This window comes from Macaca nemestrina, chromosome 1, assembly GCF_043159975.1.
Source record: "Macaca nemestrina isolate mMacNem1 chromosome 1, mMacNem.hap1, whole genome shotgun sequence".
Classification (NCBI taxonomy): Eukaryota; Metazoa; Chordata; class Mammalia; order Primates; family Cercopithecidae; genus Macaca; species Macaca nemestrina.
Window position 1 is genome coordinate 221,647,687 of NC_092125.1, and position 22,290 is coordinate 221,669,976.

The 22,290-nt window shown below is 40.8% G+C and overlaps 1 protein-coding gene and 1 long non-coding RNA gene across 6 annotated transcripts in view; one reads left to right on the forward strand and one right to left on the reverse strand.

Moving 5' to 3' along the window:
• Window positions 1-22,290, reverse strand: part of LOC105473242 (vacuolar protein sorting 13 homolog D) — a 284,106-nt gene that overhangs the window by 131,004 nt on the left and 130,812 nt on the right. For all 5 annotated transcript variants that reach the window (XM_071100479.1, XM_071100476.1, XM_071100469.1 and 2 more), the window contains 7 exons: window positions 21,982-22,108; window positions 19,903-20,045; window positions 15,966-16,096; window positions 15,572-15,747; window positions 10,281-10,404; window positions 9,182-9,417; window positions 4,394-4,502 (listed from right to left, as the gene is read on the reverse strand). In XM_071100479.1, coding sequence (XP_070956580.1) covers window positions 4,394-4,502; window positions 9,182-9,417; window positions 10,281-10,404; window positions 15,572-15,747; window positions 15,966-16,096; window positions 19,903-20,045; window positions 21,982-22,108 — 1,046 coding nt within the window. The remainder of the gene's footprint in view (window positions 1-4,393; window positions 4,503-9,181; window positions 9,418-10,280; window positions 10,405-15,571; window positions 15,748-15,965; window positions 16,097-19,902; window positions 20,046-21,981; window positions 22,109-22,290) is intronic.
• Window positions 1,105-18,940, forward strand: LOC139364350 (uncharacterized). The gene is made up of 3 exons (XR_011626027.1): window positions 1,105-1,574; window positions 2,085-2,183; window positions 17,342-18,940. It is a non-coding gene; the product is annotated as an uncharacterized lncRNA (long non-coding RNA).

A 22,290-nucleotide genomic window follows, 5' to 3' on the forward strand; every position in this document is an offset into this window, starting at 1 on the left:
TAGGGTAAGATATGCTAACCTCTTGAACCAAACAACCAAAATTACAAATAATGTGCATTTTAACAAATGTATTCTTTTCATAACCGAATTTTTTTCCTTTTTTAGAAATTAGAAACAAATGGCTGGGCAGCCTCCTACACTAGCTATACTGCCATGATCACTGCCATTCCAGATGGTGACCGTCCGGTGCCCTTACCTTAAAGAAGACTGCAATTACATAAAGAATATACTATATACTCAATATCTGACTGTCAATCAGAATTTACCAGAGGCCTTCCTCCCCGTCCCCATTGTTGATAAGGAAAATGTACTATATTGATGATGTCCAATTTTCATGAGCTGATTGTATGTAAGTGTTAAGTTGGTTGCATTCAAAGGTTATGCTAATTGATGGCTAGTAATTCTCTTTTTTTTTTTTTTTTTTGAGATGGAGTTTCGCTCCTCTTCTCCAGGCTGGAGTGAAATGGCGCCATCTCAGCTCACTACAACTTCTCCTCCTGGGTTCAAGCGAATTCTCCTGCCTCAGGCTCCCGAGTAGCTGGGATTACAGGCGTGCACCATCACCTCTGACTAATTTTTGTATTTTTAGTAGAGATGGCGTTTCACCATGTTGGCCAGGCTGGTCTCAAACGCCTGACCTCAGGTGATCTGCCTGCCTCGGCCTCCCAAAGTGTTGGGATTACAGGCATGAGCTACCGTGCCTGGCCAGATTGCTAGTAATTCTAAATATATTTTCTCTTTAGAAATATTTTGTAAACAGCAGTTGGGCTTCCAGGTCAATCATGAAAGTCTATATAATCCATTATATACTAGAAGTCATAATACTTATTAAGAACTTACTATGTGCTAGACATTGGTTCACAAGACTTACATAAAATAACTCATTTAGGCCGGGCGTGGTGGCTCACACCTGTAATCCAAGCACTTTGGGAGGCCAAGGCAGGTGCATCACCTGAGGTCCGGAGTTCAAGACGAGCCTGGCCAACATGGTGAAACCCCGTCTCTACTAAAAATACAAAAATTAGCTGGGCATGGTGGCGCATGCCTGTAATCCCAGCTACTCAGGAAACTGAAGCAGGAGAATTGCTTGAACCCAGGAGGCAGAGGTTGCAGTGAGCCGAGATTGCACCATTGCACTCCAGCCTGGGTGACAAGAGTGAAACTCTGTTTCGAAAAAAAAAGAAAAAGAAAAAGAAAACAACTCATTTAATGCTACAAACAATCCAGTGACATACGTACTATAACTACCCCTCCTCACAGATGAGGAAGTGAAGCCTCGGTGAGATGAAGCAACTTCCCCACGGTGACATTAACTAGTTAGATGGTAGGTCTAACATCTGAATCTCTGCAGCCTGATTCCAGAGTCAGCATGCTTAACTGCTCTATGCTGCCCCTCTAAGACAATCTGTATCGTTCCTTTTCAGTTACACCTATACTCCAGCTAGACCTGCCAGGATCACATATACTCCCACCAGGCAAGAACTCCTCCAGAGCAACAGACACATCAGGGTACCACAAACTCATTTACACGCTACCCCTGGCCGGACAGATAGCTTTTCATCACATTCTACAAGGTAAAAACTAACAAAGTAGCATGAACACTGGAGTCAAAATGCTAGGATTTGAGATCCAGCTACACAATTTACAAGCTGAATGACCTTGGACAAGTTACTTAATCTCTTAGAGCCTCTGTTTCCTGATCTGTCAAAGACAGAAACTGTCTCATGGTTTTTGTGATAAGTGTAATAAATGTAATGTGCTTATTAGTACATGCCTGGCACAGGGTAGAGCCTCAATAAATGTTTGTTGTGTTATTATCATTACATCTCTTTATAGAGCACTTTATGTACATTATCTTAGCTAATCCTTCCAGCAAACCTGGGAGGTCAGTAGAAAAATGAAACTGAGAGAAACAGGAAATACTGGATACTATATATCTTTAAGTGGCAAAGCCATAACTCAAACCTAAAAACACATCATGCTCTCTTTGCTATGTGCTACTGCCTCCTCTGACTGCCAAAAGAGATGAAGCTGAGCTGTGCTTCCCATCTCCAATTCCCACATGCTTGCTTCTGTGTTCACAGGAAGAGAAAATACCTCTCCACAGCACCGGAAACAACAGGAAAAGCATCTCGGTTATCCTGTAGATGCTACAGATTGGGAATCAACACACAGACACCCAGGTGAGATCGAGTTTCCATACTGGGATTCCTCTACTGCCTGCCCATTTGTGCAGGCTCATCATAATTTGGAAACTACCAAAATTTCCACTTGAAAATCTGAGATGCACCATCCTCCTTCCGGTTCCCTTCCTCCTTTCCCTAATAATTTAGTCCTACGATCTTTAGATGGGGCTGTGGAAGGCAGAACTCCATGGGGCTTGTGTGTGTGTTGGGGATGGGGGTTGTGGCGGCCCAGTGTGGAACTGTTGAAGCACACGTGGAACAAGGAAGGCATCCACCTAGGTGATGGGGCAACCCAGAGCAGGGGTTGAAGCCAAGGTGGGAGGCTGGGGAGGGGTTTAATGGGAGCATCAGAGAAGGAGGTGAGGAGGGCATTCCTGCAAAGGGCAGGGTGGGAAGGGGGCAGGGCTGCCCAGTACACGGATATCAGAGCCCAACGGAAGAAACCAGGGTGTTCATGTAGGACATGGGACAACTGTGGTGACGGAGGATGAGTTACATTCTGGGGAACCGATCAAATCATTAAATATATTCTCAGTGCTGGACAAGGGAAGTACAAATATGGAAAGGGAGAAAATTAGAATGAACTTTGTCATACTGGACTAGAATTGGAAATATTGGTGTGAACTGCTACTTTTTGGTATACAGACATAGAAATAAATATATATATACAGTATATAAATATGTACATAAAACACACATATATTTGTGCATACATAGATTAAAAAACCCTAGGTCTTCTGAGACAGCCTGGGAACCACAACACCACCACCACAACAAGTGCACCTAATTCATGAATCTCAAGTTTCTAAATTCCATTCTCTGATGGAAGGGATGGGGGCTCCCTGAAGAAATGGCAAATTCCAGGAATAGTGCAGGGAAAAATATAAGATGGACTCAGGATAACTTGCTGTGTCAGAAAGTAAGGAAGTGAGGGCACATGTTGAAAGGACACAGAAGGTTAAAGGAGCTCCCACTGGCCAAAGGTAAGAAAAACTGAGCATCAAAATAAATACCGGCCGGGCAAGGCGGCTCACGCCTGTAATGCCAGCACTTTCAGAGGCCAAGGCAGGTGGATTACCTGAGGTCAGGAGTTCAAGACCAGCCTGGTCAACATGGCAAAACCCCATCTCTACTAAAATTACAAAAATTAGCCAGGTGTGGTGGTGGGTGCCTGTAATTCCAGCTACTCAGGAGGCTGAGGCAGGAGAATTGCTTGAACCCAGGAGGCAGAGGTTACAGTGAGCTGAGATCGTGCCACTGCATTCCAGCCTGGGCAACCAAAGCAAGACTCCTTCTCGAAAATAAATAAATAAGTACATACATACATACATACCCACACACACACACACATACTGACACAGTAACAGATAAAAGACTGAATAAAACAGCAGCCCATACTGACACATACACATACACATACATAAATAGAAAATATGACAAATAGGAGGTTTACATAGTCTCAAAGTCCCACGCCACAAAATCTTGACTGATTATAAAGAAAAAGAGTAGCCTCACTGCTCAGTGGAAAAGGCTATCACATACCTTCTTCATCAATTGCAGTAAGTTAAAATCACCAGTAAGAGGACAAATCAACATCACAGCCCCACTTTGGTAAAATTCCTGCCAATCTTCTGGAAATTTGAGATTGTTTCCAAATAAAAAGTAAAAAAACAAAAACAAACCAAACCAAAACCTAAAATGTCAAACTTTCTACACTTGGTTTCCAACTGAAAAGGAGAGGTCCATTTCTTAATGCCAATTCATACACTTTTACCTAATTTTAAATGTCAACGTAACTCTTTTATTATCTACTCTCCTATTTACTAGCTGTCATCCTCATCAAGTGAAATAACTGAAAATGTTCTATAAGTTATAAAATGTTACATAAAATGTTACAATTATTGCTACTTAATTTTAGAAATTTGTTCTTGTCTGCTTAACAGTCACCAAGCCCTTGGTGATTCCACGTATATTTATTATTCACGTTCTGCTGATCACACGTGGTGATCACATTCCACTCCAGAAGTCATCTTACTCCTGAGCTGGTACTCATCACTCTAACACTGACCTGGAAATGCCAAGAGGCCTGGGTTCCACACGAGTCCCTGTGGCCTCATCATGAAATAAGGACTCTGAACTGGGTGATCCTGAGTCCCGTCCAATGCTAAAAACCTTGTATTCTAAACTCGGATGGTAAGCTCTCTTACCTTCTTTTTTAAAATGACTCTTTGTGTCTTGGGTGAGACATCCAACACGAGCTCTGCACAGGTAATTGCCTTGTTGGAAGCCACAGGCCTGCCTGTTCCCTCCTGCAAGCTAGAATTTAAAAAATATATATATTACATATAAATATAGATACAGATATACACACATACTCACACATGTATTCAAGTATTAATAAGCAAACGCCCAAAACTTTTATTAAAGAAGAAAATTTTTTAAAGCATAGAAGAAAAAGTCTGATACAAGAACACAAAGATCAGGGTTGCATTTTTTTCTCTACACAGTTCCAAGATTCATCTCTCAGAAGACACACTGACAATTTTCTTTTCTTAATAATTTTAGCGACTTAAAATTCAGATGTAAAAGTATAACCATATATCTTTAGAGGCCAAAAAAAAAAAAAAAAAAAAAAGGCAAAAAATTCGGCCAGGCACAGTGGCTCCTGCCTGTAATCCCAGCACTTTGGGAGGCCAAGGCAGGTGGATCTCTTGAGGCCAGGAGTTCGAGACCAGCCTGACCAACATGGCAAAAGATGAGTACCAGCTCAGGCAAAACAGATCACCATCTCCATTAAAAATACAAAAATTGGACGGGCGTGGTGGCTCACGCCTGTAATCCCAGCACTTTGGGAGGCCGAGACGGGCGGATCACGAGGTCAGGAGATCGAGACCATCCTGGCTAACACGGTGAAACCCCGTCTCTACTAAAAATACAAAAAACTAACCGGGCGAGGTGGCGGGCGCCTGTAGTCCCAGCTACTCGGGAGGCTGAGGCAGGAGAATGGCGTGAACCCGGGAGGCGGAGCTTGCAGTGAGCTGAGATCCGGCCACTGCACTCCAGCCCGGGCGACAGAGCGAGACTCTGTCTCAAAAAAAAAAAAAAAAAAAAAAAAAAAAATTAGCCAGGCGTGGTAGCGGGCCCCTGTAATCCCAGTTACTCAGGAAGCAGAGCTATAAGAATTGCTTGAACCCGGGAGGCAGAGGTTGCAGTGAGCTGAGACTGCGCCACTACACTCCAGTCTGGGAGACAGAATCAGACTTTGCCCCAACCACACACCCCCGCCTCCAAAAAACAAACAAACAAACAAACAAACAAAGAAAATGCCAAGCCAGACAATTCAAGGGACCAAAAATTAGCTTTATTCTGCCAAGCAGATGATCAGCATCATTGCATTACCAAGTCTTGGCAAGAAATCAGAGGTCCCTTTAGGATGAAAAGAAAACAAAACATTCATAATCAACTCCCTCCAATTCAATCGTGTTACATTTCTCTGACGCTAAAGAATCCTAAGCTTTACGGAATGTTGCAGCCTGGCTACACTTAAGGTTGTTTGGAAATTTTATTTAAATTATTCTCCTCTTTCTATTAACCCCTATTAGCAAAAAAAAAAAAAAAAAAAAAAGGGTAATGAATTCAGCATTAAAAACTAGTCTTCATGTCACCAAAAGCACAAGTAATCTTTGTTTCCCCCAAAGCAGATAAATTATACGTGATCAAAATGAGAAACTTCAATCTAAAAGTAAAAAGACAACTCACAAAAATAATGGGAGAAAACAATTGCAAATCATACATCTGATAAGAGACTGATAGATGTGAAGAACTCTGACAATTCAACAATAAAAAGGCAAAAATTTCGGCCAGGCACAGTGGCTCCTGCCTGTAATCCCAGCACTTTGGGAGGCCAAGGCAGGTGGATCTCTCGAGGCCAGGAGTTCAAGACCAGCCTGACCAACATGGCAAAATCCTGTCTCTATTAAAAATACAAAAATTAGCCAGGCATGGTGGCAGGCCCCTGTAATCCCAGTTACTCAGGAGGCAGAGCTATAAGAATCGCTTGAACCCGGGAGGCAGAGGTTGCAATGAGCTGAAACTGCACCACCACACTCCCAGTTACTCAGGAGGCAGAGGTATGAACATTCCATAAAGCTTAGAATTCTTTAGCGTCACTCTAATTCCATTTGAAATATGGAAAGTATTTGAATACACTTTCTCCAAAGAATATACACAAATGACTAATAAGCACATGAAAAGACACATAACATTAGTTATTAAGGATGCAAATAAAAAGCCACAATGAGATGCCACTTCAAACCCAGTAGGATGGAAATCATTCAAAACAAAACAAAACAAAACCAGGCCTGGCACAGTGACTCACACCTGTAATCCTAGCACTTTGGGAGGCTGTGGCAGGTGGATAGCTTGTGCCCAGGAGTTTGAGACCAGCCTGGGCAAAATAGTGAGGCCCTGTCTCTACCAAAAAAAAAATGTTTTTTTTCAATTAGCTGGACATGGTGGTGCATACCTGTAGTCCCAGCTATGAGACAGGCTGAAGCAGGAGGACCGTTTGATCCCAGGAGATCGAGGATGCAGCAGGCCAAGATTGTGCCACTGCACTCCAGCCTGGGTGACAGAGACCTTGTCACAAAAATAAAAATAAAAACAAAAACAAAAACCAACACATGTTGGTGAGGATGTGGAGAAACTGGAACCTCTGTACATTGTTAGTAGGAATATACAATGGTTTAGCCACTGTGGAAAACAGTATGGCGGTTCCTCAAAAAGTTAAACATAGAATTCTAATAGAATCCAGCAATTCCACTCTTCTGTATAAAGCAAAAGATTGAAAACAAGTACTCAAACAAATATATGTACAGGCATATTCACAACAACACTGTTTACAATAGCCACAATGCAGAAACAACCAAATGTCCATCAACGAATAACTGGATAAACAAAATGTAATATACACATAAAATAGCATAGTATTCAGCCACAAAAAGTACTGAGTACTTTTCATAAAAAGAACGGGCCGGGCGCGGTGGCTCACGCCTGTAATCCCAGTACTTTGGGAGGCCGAGGCGGGTGAATCACGAGATCAAGAGTTTGAGACCAGTCTGACCAACACGGTGAAATTCCACCTCTCCTAAAGATACACAAAATTAGCCAGGCACGTGGTGGCATGCACCTGTAATCCCAGCTACTCAGGAGGCTGAGGCAAGAGAATCACTTGAACCCAGGAGGCGGAGGTTACAGTGAGTGGAGATCACACCACTGCACTCCAGCCTGGGCAACAAGAGTGAAACTCGGTCTCAAAAAAAAAAAAGAATGAAGCATTGCCACATGCTACAATGTGTATAAACCTCAGAAACATTATGTTAAGTGAAAGAATCCAGACAAAATAGGTCCCTCCTATGAGTCCATTTCTGTGAATGTCCAGAATAGGCCAACCCACAGACACCGAAAGCAGATGGGTGGTTTCCTGAGGCTGGAGACAGGGAGGAATGGGGAGTGACTGCTCAATAGATTTTGGGTTCTTTTTGGGGTGATAAAAATGTTCTGAACTAGGTAGAGGTGGTGATGGCGCAACATTATGAATGTACCAAATGCCACGGAACTGTTCACTTTAAAATAGTCACTTTTATGTGAGTTTCACCTCAAAAACAAAATTAAAAAAATATTCTTCCTCATCATTTATTCCTTCCAAGAATGCAAAGAATTAGTATCTAATATACTCCAAAAGATGGCTCAACCTCTTAGCACAGTAAGATTATTCTAATTCTGCTGTTAGATTCTGCACACCAAGATTCCAGGAGCTTCTCTCTTTATCTGTTCCATATCGGTTCAACCCATTAAGCCCATAATCCTCCACTAGGATTCTTCAGTTAAAGAGCTTAGTAACTACTGGAATTTACAGAACATAAGGAGAAAAACATAACAAACAACCAGATTTGGATTCGGTTTTTCAGGCATTAAACCTTAAGCATGTCCCACTGTTAAGTGTCATAATCTTTAAAAACAAATTAACAACAAACAAACATACTGACTCAATTACAACAAGATAAACATCCTAGCACCATCATTACCAAAGGGAACGTCAACAAAGAAAGAATGGTCCTTCCTGCAAATTCAATTATTACTAGCGAAATCTGGACTCTAAGCAGATCAGAGAGATAATGCAAAAACCCAGAGATTATTTTCTGGGCCCCAGCATGTATAAAAATCCTATTCATATGCAAAAATGTTCTGAACATTTTGGAAAGGAATGTGACTTTAAACGCCCTATTCATCAGGTGATTTATATTTGTAATGTTAAAGATTAAGCTATTTTCCATTTCTTCACAGATGCACTTTAAAATTGGCCCTGTTATTTCAGCACAGAAACAACAGGCTATATTTATGTGTTGGTAGAATGACTACTTTTGAAAGCCCAGTGTTTTGAATCCCTGCATGGCAATCTAACAGAAGAATTAAAATAAGCTCAATATTCTTCACCTGACTTTTCTAAATACAACTAGTCAAACAACAGTGAAGGCAATGGAATGGCTGTGAAATTAAGCTACTGTATTTGGCTTTAGGTGAATATTAAGACAGACCCTTAGGTGTCTGCTTAATCAGGATTCTCAATGGGGTGGGGGAGGAGAGTGAGAATGATAACTTGAATAATTGTGATGAAGGTCAGTCAGTTTCAAAAGCGGAAACAGGCAAAACAGACTAATAAATAGCAAAAAGAAAATTTAAATACTAGAATGAATTCTTGGGAGAGATCTTTAACACATGAAGGGTCTTGACTCTTTGGATAAATTTTAACCTAGCCAAAAGACAAGAGTTTAAATTACATGACCTCTTAAGAGAGACACTGAGCCTAGGATTTGGTAAAGAATGAAATAATCTTCCTTTGTACTTTGGTCTCCTAAGAAACTGCTTAACATTTAAAACCTGTTAATAATTAGAACCTTCTGCTTTATAAGAACAGTAATTTAATCAAGAATTACCCAGAGAACGTATATGTAGCAGCAATGTAAATGAAATTTTCATAATAAAGCTGCCGATTATCCTGGAAATCATTCATGTTGCAGTTGATCTCGGAGGACCCTGCCCCTTTAACAGTCAGAGTGATAAACGGTGGCAGGGTGGGTTCGTCCCAGGCATAATCCAATGAAGTCATGGGCTTCACTTCAGTCCGGAGCCTGGGTTCAGCTACGCCATGCTGAGTAAAGACAACCGGGACCTAGAGTGATGGCAGAGAGGACAAAGAGGACTTTCATTCAGAGTGTGGTTACTGAAAAGTGAGTCAGTGCTTCCTAGGTTTAAGTTCCAAATCCTTCCTAAATGAATCTTACACAGGGAATAAGCCCCAGTGAAATTCATCATCTCACCTTTCAAATGTTTCTTATCACCTCACACACTCCAAAAAACTCACCAATTAAAGGACATGTGCTACACACACACACACACACACACACACACACACACACATCCTATGGAATGAAGGGCTTTAAAAGCTTTGCCAAGTCAAATATCTAGGGGGAGCAATTCTATCCTTCCAATGGCATCTTTCTAGCCCAAACCCCCTATGATACATTTTGAATACAGAAAAAAATAAGAATTTTGGAATTTGGCTACAGATCATCATATATAAGACCTATTATTATTCAAAAGCATAATTAAAATAGAATCGAATGATTTCCACATTGACTTTCTTGAAAAATTTAGGAAAACGCTCACTGTAACTAAGTCCAACAGCAGAGTTGCCCATTCCCATTGTCACTGGACAAGCCGATGTCTTTCTCTGTTTGAATGGGATGTCTACAGAGGACATAGCGTCAACCAACCACTCTAGTCAAAATAAATAAATATGGGGGCTAAAAGATTACTTCTGCCCGGACAAGGCTGCCCAGCAATCAGAATAATCAGCAGAAAACACCTCTTAATGGTAAGGATTTCTAGGATTGTCCAGATATAAAGAACCTATCCACATAGCTTCTTTGAAACCCAACTTGAAAAGGTATTGTACCATTGTGTGAAGGGCAGCACACACTCCACCCTCCCACACATGAAACAGTCAAACTGGCTCTCAACTCCACTTGATACCTTAGAAAAGTTGTCAATTCGGAAAGGAGGAGGTAACTGATCTGTGTCACTAAATGAGATCCTATATGTAGCTCCTCGGAGAGTAATTTCCACTCGTAGGAAGAAGCATTTTCCCAAGGTATCCCTGCAGGACAAGGAAACAAAAGAGGCTACATAAAATGTAGGAGACAAGATGCAATCCACTTACTTCTCATATTTCTGACAATCACAACACTGTTTGGGCCTCAGTCAATATCACTGAACTTACAGCCCACTGTGTGTTCTTTCATCATCTGAAAAAAGTAGAAATTGGTAATATGATTACAAAATGGTGATTTTCTAATTCTCCCATTTCTTCAACATTTATACACTGATATTCTGCTGTACAGAAGAGGATGGATGGATGGATATAATGTACGTGTATGTATGTGTATGTGTATATATACATACATTTATACATAAATAAATCGCTGAAGGAAATGAAAAGTTTACCTTAACAGAAAATTATCAGTGAATAAATGTAGAGGAAATTAGAGAATTAAAAATCAGCATTTCTGGCTGGGCATGGTGGCTCACATCTGTAATCCCAGCACTTTGGGAGGCCAAGGTGGGAGGATCACTTTAGCCCAGGAGTTTGAGACCAGCCTGGGCAACATGGTGAGACCTCACCTCAATTAAAAATAAAAACAAAATTAGTTTTTTGGTTTTTGTTTTTGTTTTTGTTTTTTTTTGAGACAGAGTGTCGCTCTGTCACCCAGGCTGGAGTGCAGTGGCGCGATCTCGGCTCAACGCAAGCTCCGCCTCCTGGGTTCTTGCCATTCTCTGCCTCAGCCTCCGGAGTAGTTGGGACTACAGGCACCCCGTCACCATGCCCAGTTAGTTTTTTTTTGTTTTTTGTTTTTGTATTTTTAATAGAGACCGGGTTTCACCGTGTTAGCCAGGATGGTCTCGATCTCCTGACCTCGTGATTTGCCCGCCTCGGCCTCCCAAAGTGCTGGGATTACAGGCAATAATTAGTTTTTTAATAATCTGCATTGCAACCACCAATGTAATAAGTGATTCAAGAACCATTAAACCATTGAATGAAAGGTTTTTGGGAAACAGAATATTCACTTAGTCTTAAATTATTCCCTCAATGGGATTATTCTTATTTACAAAGAACAAAGGAAACTTCACAAAAAAGAGGCCTGCTGGACACCACCTTAACCAGGTGATGAACAACTTATACCACCACCAATAATGAGACCAACAGACATCACAGGCATCCTACTGTGACACAGTGGAAAACACACAGCATCACACAGGTAGTATAGTTATCAGAAATACTTGACCCAAATCTACAGACAGGAAATCACTGCCCAAATGCAGAAAATAGGACATTCCACAAGAAACTAGCTTGGAGTCTTCAAAAATGTCAATGTCACTAAAGACAAAATGGGCAAAGCGAGACTACTCTAGATTAAAGGAGACAAGAGAATACACGAGCCAAGTAAAATAAATGATCCTTGACTGGATCCTAGATCAATGGGAAGGGAGTTGCTATGAAGGACATTTCAGTCATTCATTCAGTCTATGAAAACTATTTATTAGAAAACATATCAAGGTTAAATTTCATCAGTATGTGATAACAGTATTATATTTAATTAGAAAAATGTCCCTATTTTTAGGTGATGAGTGAAGTTTATGGCTTAAGTATCATGATGACTTTAATTTACTTTCTAATAGTTCAGAAAGGAAAATCTGTGTTCATGTATGTGAAGAGAGAAGTAACAGGTAGCAATATGCTGAAAATTGGTAAATCTAGGTAAAAGATATAGGGATATTCATTTACTACTCTTGTAACTTTCCTATAGTTTAAATTGTTTCCAAATGAAAAGGTGAAGAAAGTAAATTAAATAGATGGCATAGGTCTGTTCGCAGTAGTTTAGGACTGCACGTTAAAACCATTTTAAAAGGATTAACAAAAATTACACAAATCACCCTCCTCCTCCAAACTGGCTTCCAATTCTCACACAACAGATGTTCCCTGCCTCTACCCAGGGAATATAAAAAACAATGATCGTTTTAGCTATAGAATCCCTTTTCCCTCCCCACTCCTTCACCCAAATAAAATCTTACAGGGAGCGCATTATGCTAACAGACAAAAGTGCTGGTTGAGGTAGGGATGAGAGTATAGAGCCCTACCCAGTAGACCCCCTTGGGCACTAGAGTCACCTCCTTAAAACCCAACAGCTCCTAAAAATATAGCCTAAAAACCACTATATCCGGATCCAATTTACACTAAAAAAGGCCAGGGCAAAGTATAATGAAGAAGGGCTCACTATGGAATCAGATAATACATTTAAAAGTCAAATATAAGTCCTATTTGGGGGCCAGGTACGGTGGCTCACACTTGTAATCCCAGCACTTTGGGAGGCCAGAGCAAGAGGATCACTTGAGACCAGAAGTTCTAAACCAGCCTGGGAAACATAGTGAGTCTCTACATTTTTTTCTTTTTTTCTTTTTCTTTTTTTAATTAGCCAGGCATGGTGGTATACGCCTGTAGTCCCAGCTACTCTGGAGGCAGGAGGGTCACTTGAGCCCAGATGTTCAAAGTCACAGTGAACTATGATTGCACCACTGCACTCAAGCCTGGGCAATAGAACAAGACTCTATTTCCAATAAAAACAAAAACAAAAACAAAACCACTATTTTGAAGAACTATTTTGGAACATCTATTGTTAAATTACCGTATTTCTGTTCCTTTGTAATAAGTGTTCTCAATAAAGAGCCGACCATAAAGTATAAAAGATTAAATTTTGCCTCTAAACATGTTCAAATAGCACTGATTTCAGATTCTTTAACTTCAAAAGCATTTGATGAAAGAAATTTTTTTTTTTTTGAGACGGAGTCTCACTCTGTCATCCAGGCTGGAGTGCAACGGCACAATCTCAGATCACTGCAACCTCCGCCTCCGGGGTTCAAGTGATTCTCCTGCCTCAGCCTCCTGAGTAGCCGGGATTACATGTGCACGCCACCACACCCGGCTAATTTTTGTATTTTCAGTAGAGATGGGGTTTCACCATGTTGGTCAGGCTAGTCTGGAACTCCTGACCTTGCGATCTGCCCACCCAAAGTGCTGGGATTACAGGCGTGAGCCACTGTGCCCGGCCCAATGAAAGAAATTAAAGACACAACTGAAAAGACTTCCCATGTTCAGGGACTGAAAAACATAATTTTTAAGATGTCAATACTACAAAACCCTATGGACTTCATGCAATCCCTATCAACATCCCAATAGCATTTTTTGCAGAAACAGAAAAATCCACCTTGAAATTCATATGGATCTAAGCAACTCTGAATAGAGAAAACAACCTTGAAAAAGAACAACAAAGTTGGAGGTCTCACATTTCCTTATTCCAAAATTTAATACAAAGCAACTACAATCAAAACAGGGTGGTAATGGCATAAAGAAATACAGACCAATAGAATAGAGAACCCAGAAATAAACTTCCACATGTAGGGTCAAATGATTTTCAACAACAGTACCAAGATCATTTAATGGGAAAGGAGAGTCTCTTCAATTAATGGTGCTGAGAAAACCAAATATCCACATACCAAAAAAATGAAGCTGGACCCTCACCTTACGCCATACACAAACATTAACCCCAAATTAATCAAAGACCTAGAAGTAAGAGCTAAAACTATAAAACGCTTAGAACAGGAATTCCTACAATTCGAAAACAACCTAACTCAAAAATTGGCAAAGGAATTGAATAGATATTTTTTCCAATGAAGACATACAAATGGCCAAAAAGCACATGAAAAGATGCTCAATATCACTAATCATTAAGGAAATACGAATTTAAACTCACACCCATTATACAGAGGCGCGACTATCACTTAAGGCTTGTGTCAAAAACCAAAGAAAACAAGTGTTGGTGAGGCTGTGGAGAAAGTGGAACCCTGTGCACTGGTGGCAGGAAAGTAAAATGGTGCAACGACTCTGGAAAACCGTGGTGGTGCCTCAACAAATTAAAACCAGAATGATTATGTGATCCAACAATTCCACATCTGCATCTATACCCAAAATAACTGAAAGCAGGGTCTGGAACTGATACTGATACACCTATGCTCGTAGCAGTTCATGATAGCCAAAAGGCGGAAGCAACCCAAGTGTGCATTAATAGGCGAATAAACAAAAATATGAACACTGACAACATTATGCTAAGTGAAATAAGCCAGTCACAAAAAGACAAATACCGTATGATTAAACTTACATGAGGTACCTAGAGCAGTCAAATTTACACAAAGTAGAACATGGTGGTCAGGGGCTGAGGGGCATGGGAATGAGGAGCTGTTTAATGGGTACAGAATTTCAGTTTCACAAGATGAAAAAAGTTTGGGGGATTGTTTCCATAATAATGTAAACGTACTTACACCAGTTAACTGAATACTTAAAAATGGTTAAAATAGTAAATTTTATGTCATGTCTGTTTTACTACAATTTAAAATATTTTTAAATACTTTTTTTAAAGTATATGATGAAAGCAAGAAGAAAGTTGACCTTATCCTGGGCTAGTTAAGGCTGATTTTTTTTTTTTTTTTTTTTTTTTTGAGCTGGAGTCTTGCTCTGTCGCCAGCCTGGAGCGCAGGGGTGTGATCTCAGCTCACCGCAACCTCCACCTCCCGGATTCAGGTGATTCCCCTGCCTCAACCTCCTGAGTAGCTGAGACTACAGCCACACCACACCACCATGCCCAGCTAATTTTCGGATTTTTAGTAGAGACGGGGTTTCACCATGTTGGCCAGAATGGTCTTGATCTCTTGACCTCATGATCCACCCGCCTCGGCCTCCCAAAGTGCTGGGATTACAGGCATAAGCCATTGTGCCCGGCCTGGTTAATTTTTCTTAACAAGAACTGAGTGTTACCACATTAGGTGTAGAAAGCCAGATGATTTAGTAGAACAGCATCGAATGAAAGAAGGGTTTATATAAATATGTCAGAAAATACAAAAATATTTATAATGAGCGTTACTATCTAAATGCAGACAGATCTTTCAAAGTTGCAGGTAATCAAAATATGAGCTCAGTGTTACTCTTTGGATTAGACAACAGCAATTACACCATGGTCAAAACTGGCAACACCTCCTTTAGTTTATTCCATCAAATTATCCGCTCACACTTCCCCGGACTTTGCAAGTTCTAAGACCTCTGTCTGAGCCAGAAATATTTGTGCCCATTTTACAAAAGGCAATACGGGCTTGTTACTACAGTACTGCATCTCAAACAGGGGCTACTTTTTTGTCTCTATTTAGAGTCTCAAACTGACCTCATGTTGATATGGAAGGAATTATTCTTGTTGACTTCAAAGCCTCCAGACCAAATACAATTGGGAACATCCATCAGTCTGACACACAAGAGCTGATCATAGTCATTGCGGGGCCAGTGGAACACCACACTGGAACCAGGAAGGGTGGAGATGTAACCTTCAGGATTGGCTGTTCCCTAGAACACACAGGATCACGGGCTTTAGTCAAGTCGATTCATGACATTAAGTGTTACTGAGTACCTACTCTGAGCCTTACCCTCTAACAGGAGCTCTCTGGGTACCAAAGTTACAGAGCAGTTACTCACAAAACAGAACGTACAGTCTTCATGGAAGACAACATTAAAATTCGTGCTATTACATAGGCACTCTCATCCTTCAAAACCAAACTGCTCACCTGTCCCCTGGCAAATTCCCTCTGTGCAAATGCAAGCTTGTGAGATGATTTATTATCTAACAGGTAACGGGGGGCAAAGATGACCATGCAGGTGTCAATATATCGACCTCGGCCTTTCTTGACATCAATACCTACAAATAACAAGAACCACTTTTATAAATTAACCATGAAGAGTGAAAACTCTTGGTCTAACAAAAATAAATAACCTTCACAGTTACTTAGTTTCTCTGAGAAAATAACTCTCTCACCCAGACAGGATATTGAACCTTCTAGGAATGTAATGAAAATAGCAATTGTACTCAAAGTATTATTACTCCTTATTCCCATTTAGGCCTTAAAAAGGTTCAGAGGCAATATCAATACCCCCTTAATTCCTAGTTTCTTCACACGATGTGTACCATTTCACAGTGTGTCTAGTCACACATACCTTAGGTTTCCATTTATGAAGCTGAATACTTACAACAGTTTCACATGATACTTTTTTGCTTACACCTAGGATACAAAATTTCCTTCTAGAGAACCTACCACTTTTACAGGATATAGTGGAAATTTCAGATTACTTAGTCGGATTCTGTAATGTTCTAAACTCCACTGACTCTTGTCTAGTATTTTATTTTAGCCCATTGCCAAAGAATCCAGCTCAAACATAATGCTAAGTATTAGAGAACTTATTCATGGCCAGGCGTGGTGGCTCACGCCTGTAATCCCAGCACTGTGGGAGGCCGAGACGGGTGGATCATTTGAGGTTAGGAGTTAGAGACCAGCCTGACCGACATGGTGAAACCCCGTCTCTACTAAAAATACAAAAATTAGCCGGGCGTGGTGGCGGGCGCCTGTAATCTCAGCTACTTGGGAGGCTGAGGCAAGAGAATTGCTTGGACTCAGGAGGCAAAGGTTGCAATGAGCCAAGATCGCACCATTACACTCTAGTCTGGGTGACAGTGCGAGACTCTATCTCAAAAAAATAAATGAATAAAAGAATTTATTCATTTATAAAATAACTGTTTTCAGCATCTACTATGTACCAGGAAAAAATAAGAAAACAGTCCAAAGGAAATCTCAAGACGGCCGGTTCCAAATAAAGAAAAGCACTGAACTATCTTAACAACTCTGATGACACTTTTTAAAAATAAAAAATTCAGTGGGATGAATTATTCACTCACTCATTCAGACAATAAATATAGCAATGACATTCAAGGTACTGGGCTGAGCTCTGGTCACCCATTGATAAAAATATTTATCATAGAAATAAAAATAACAACAATAATAATAATGACTGATCTCTTAATACTTGCTAGGCCCTCTACCAAAGGCTTTATATTGAATCCTCATAACAACCTTCTAAGTTAGATATTTTAATTATTTCCATTTTACAGATGAGGAAACAAAGGCATGGAAAGCTAAGTAACTGACTCGATGTCACACAGCTAGTATGTGCCATAGCTGGGATTCAAGTCCAGGTGGTCAGCCTCCGGAGCAGCACCCCCATCAGGCTTGCTTGTATTGTGATGGGACATGTACAAGGAGTCCACTCCACTCAGCAGTCATCAAGAATCAAGAGAACCATTAAAACAGAAAACCCCACCTTAGGATTTGACAACCAGGTGTCACAGATTTCTCAACATAATCCCAATTATAAATATTCCAATCTGTTAGTGTTGTAATTCACTTAAACTGGCTTGAAAATTCTGATGTTCCTTTAACATAAGCCTTGAAAATACCTGAAAGACTAAAATCTCTCTAAAACTCTGTATCTAAGAAACGCTATGTAATACTGGCATATGGCGCTATACCCTATCGCTTCTTTCTGTGACATACAGAGAAGCTTTCATTGTCAGAAATCAACAGTATCATAGTCAGGTGATATCTAAGAGAAAGCCTAACTACAAAAGATGTGTCTAGCTGAATATTACAAAAAGAGTCTAGGGTACTCTGGAAGAAAACAGACACTCAATTTTTGGAAACAGGTGGGCTTCTTTCCCCCTTCACATCTTTTTTTTTTTTGAGACGGAGTCTCGCTCTGTCGCCTAGGCTGGAGTGCAGTGGCCGGATCTCAGCTCACCCCCTTCACATCTTATATTGCCCTAGGAAACCCCTGATAAATCAATAAGCTGATAAGATCAACAGGCACAAAATCGTTCTTTTTGGAGATCCATGTGAGGCTACCTGGCAAGGCTGCCCCTGGGTTTTCAGTTTGGACTACGCTTTAAACTTTCCTGATAGGGAGCTAGTTATCTATCCTATTCTTCAAAATATTCAAGCAGGAGATTCCACAAATTCCCTAGTGGGAAGACATGGCAAAAGTTCATGACCCTCAAGAATTATAAAGTCCTATCTTAGGCCACTCCTTCTATCTCTTCCCTAGGTGGATCAACAAAACTTAAACCACAGTCTTAGCCCTCAAAACATATGCCATGAGCCTTAGTGAATGCTCCTAGCAAAACAACTTATATGGGCAATCACTGCGTATGTCTGATCAGTCTGCTCAACTGGCCTCTGCAAGCATTCTGTGGTTCTCAGTGCCAGCTGCTTTAAAAGGAACAAGCTCCTCCCACCCCAATTTGTCCCAACTACAGCTTCCAGCCAACCTGTGGTAGCTTGCTTTGCAAAATACATCAAGGGCAAAATACCCCAGCAGAAAGCCAAACTCAGCATGAAGCAGCCTTTGCCTATTCAAGGGGTGGAGCAAACAAAAGTGAGAAAAAGTTAAGATAACTATCTTGTGCTGCAAGATCAAATAAAGTTTATTTCTTTTAAAAATCTTAATGTCAACTTTAAGAAGACAGTTCACATGTCAAGGGAGAATGAATATAAACCTATGATTAAAAACCCAAAAAGGAAACTATACTTGGAAGATTATTTTATTAATAAATCCTTAGACATCTAAACATATCCTTGACTCTCCATGGGACTCAGGATAAATATGTAAATGATATCACATCAGTTTTTCCCTGCTCTTGGAAGGAACTCTGACTATGTGCATACTGTCCAAAATGGTGCCAGTAGCCATATGTGACTATTTAAACCTAAATTCATTAAAATTAAATAAAAAGAAAAATTCAATTCCTCAGCCATACTTGCCTTATTTCTCTCCAGTGCTCAGCAGCCGCATGTGGCTAGTGGCTACTACTAGATAGTGCAAAATAGAACATTGCCATCATCACAGGAAGTTCTACAGGACCATGCAGTCATAGATGGTGTTGCAATGTTCAAAACTAAACATTGCTCTGAGATGTTGGGAAATTATATACTGAAAGGATACATTGCTACAATTTTTACCCTGATTCATGTTTCAATCAAATTATCTTAACTCTTTAGAGAATCTTTTGAGTGTTCTCAAGTGGCTCTGAGGCATATGGGTACGGTATCCTCTCCTCCCCTTTCCACCCTTCCCATCTCCATAAGCAAAGTTAGTCTGGAGATTGCTGTAATTACTACAACCACCAAGTGCATTTAATTTGTATGCCCCAATCCTAATTCTACTTTTGACCCAGACTTCCCCTTTGCATCTAGGCAGGTCACTTAACCTCTCTCCTTCAGTTTCAAGGAGAACAATGCTTCCTACCCTCTTAGGGCTTGCAAATTTTAATGAATGCGTGGGAATACTTGGAGGATGAAAGGCATGCTAAGTGTTCCTATTATTCCCCTGAAAAACAAGGATTCAAGCCAAACTGATACTTTCCTGACACAGGTGAGTCTGAAATTAAACAGAGCCACAGACCTCAAAAGGGCAGTGTTTAGGTGGCTCCTCAGATCCCTAGGAGAACAGATCTGTGTTGATATCAGTGTAGCATTCAGAGAACAGATACCTGACCCAATGCCAAATGAGAAAATCAGCACTTGTAATCAGGCCAAAATGCATGGCCAGCTCATTCCTCCAGGCCTGAGGTCATCAGCCAACAGTTCTGATTCTCCCACTGCCCCAAATGTAACCCACCAATGTTATAGATCAGCCCTGGGCGGTTTCCTTGCTGGATGACTTTCAAAGCTCGGACACCACTACCACCATCCAGGGAGAAGCCCTGACACCAGCCCGGCATGCCTTCTGGATGAATCCCCCTTCCGATTCTCATCGTGCAGCTGTGGGGCAGAAAAGCAAAGATGTAGATATTCATCCACGAGAAAGTCTTATCTGGCTGTTCTAACTGGGAAACATTAATATAGTTACCACCCAAATTCCATCTCTCCTATTGACTCTCTTCCTCACTCTCATGTGATTCCTTAGCACAGTGAGAAAATTCATCAGTGGTTAAAGCTGGATCTTAGAGGCAGCCACAGCGGAACAGTGTGTGAAACTTACTGACATCTACAACTAAGTGCTCTAGGAGAAAACATTAGGATTCTATGAGTATAACACATGAGGAAAAGGGTACAATTTCTAATATTACCCTAAAAATCAAGTATTCAAGTCAAACTAATCCTTTCCTGACTCTGCTGTTTCAAGGGTCCATTTTAAAAAGCACAAGAAGCATATGTACAGAAGATGCAGGTATGATGCATTACTTATAAAGGCTGATACTTTTTTTTTTTTTTTTTTGAGATGGAATCTTGCTCTGTCGCCCAGGCTAGAGTGCAATGGCACAGTCTAGGCTCACTGCAACCTCTGCCTCCCGGGTTCATGTGATTCTCCTGCCTCAGCCTCCCGAGTAGCTGGGACTACAGGCGTGTGCCACCACACCCGGCTAATTTTTGTATTTTTAGTAGAGACGGGGTTTCACCCTGTTGGCCAAGCTGGTCTCAAACCCCTGACCTCGGGATGTGCCCAACTCGGTCTCCCAAAGTGCCGGGATTACAGGCATGAGCCACCGCACCCAGCCAGACTGATACTATTAGAATAGCAAAACATTGTTTAGTTGGTCAGTGTCCTGTCACAGATTTTGGCAACATAATTCCTGAATGTGTGTTCCCGCTCTACCACTAACAAGGATGTAAACTTGGGCAGGTAGCACTCTCTCTGAGCCTGTTTCCTCATCTTAAAATATAACAATATTTCCTGCCCTGCCTACACCCTTGTGATGGTGGAAAGAATCCAATGAGATGGTCTATGTGAAAATGGCTTTGGGAGCTGTGGAATTCATAGATAAAACACACTGTGTGACACATGTCAAGTCCTAAATCTAAAACTGTCCAAATCATTTCAAGAAAAGAATGAGACTGGGCTTGCCACACATGCCAAGAGGCTAGCTGCATCCCCTACAATATCCAGAACTCTCATCAATCCTCTTTCCTTGCCTCAAACACTAATCTACACTCCAACCTTCCCTTGTAAACACATCAGTACTCACTGAAGTGTGGTACTCCAGAAGACTTTCTGTTAAGCTGTCAGCATAATTCTACCGATAACGCGGTATGGCATTTTAGCACTATTGGATACACCCATTTATCTTTGATTAGAGCTCTATTAAAAGACTCTTGTAAAAAGCAAAATGTCAAAACCAAGAACAAAAGTGAATTAATGCTCCTACCATACATTAAAAGCACATGTCACTTAATCTTCACAGTTGTTTTTGTCCCTGCTTTTAAACACGCAATGAGTGCTTTGAGACCATAAAATGGCACGTTTTACTTCAAGGGTAAAAGGGATGAATTTCCAAATGTGATACAAATCCTGGATTGGATTAATGAGGCTGATGGCTTTACCAAACAACCAGTCTATGTCCATTCTGATGCCAGCTCCTGTGCCTGTGCTAAAGTTTACAGGGGAAGAAAAACTGCAGAGAAGAGAAGAACACGTGGCTTTCTCTTCGTTGGCAGAGTTATGAATAGGAAAACTACTTCAATGCATGTAAAATAAAACTAGCTTTCATTATAAACCAACCAAATGGTTTATTTTCCGTATCAAATAACATAGAAATTAGATACCCAAAAATCCCATTAGGTCATGGTTCTATTCCCCTGCCAAGTCAGGATTGTTATCTACAGTATATTTCTACTTACACGGATATATTATAGCCTTTACTAATTTCTTCCCTTCCCTAGGAGCTTATTTCCCCTTCCCATAAATAACTGTACTCACAGGTTTGGCTGCTCTTTGTCAGCATAGCAGAATAAGAGAGGACTCAGGCTCCGGGCCAGCTCATGCTCCTCAAACTGGCCTGCAGCATCTGTCTTGGCATTGTCCTGTCTGAAGATCAGTGGCAACCCTTTAGGAAGGAGAGAAAAGTTTACAGCAATACCACCCAGTCTATCTGAAAGAGATGCAAATGGTGAACGAACAAAATCATCAAGGGGGAAAAGAGTGAAAACTGAATCGATTTAGTGGGCTCAGTTCCTTGCCTAAAAGGACAGTTTTGAGCATGATTAAGCATTTATGATGGAAGCAGGA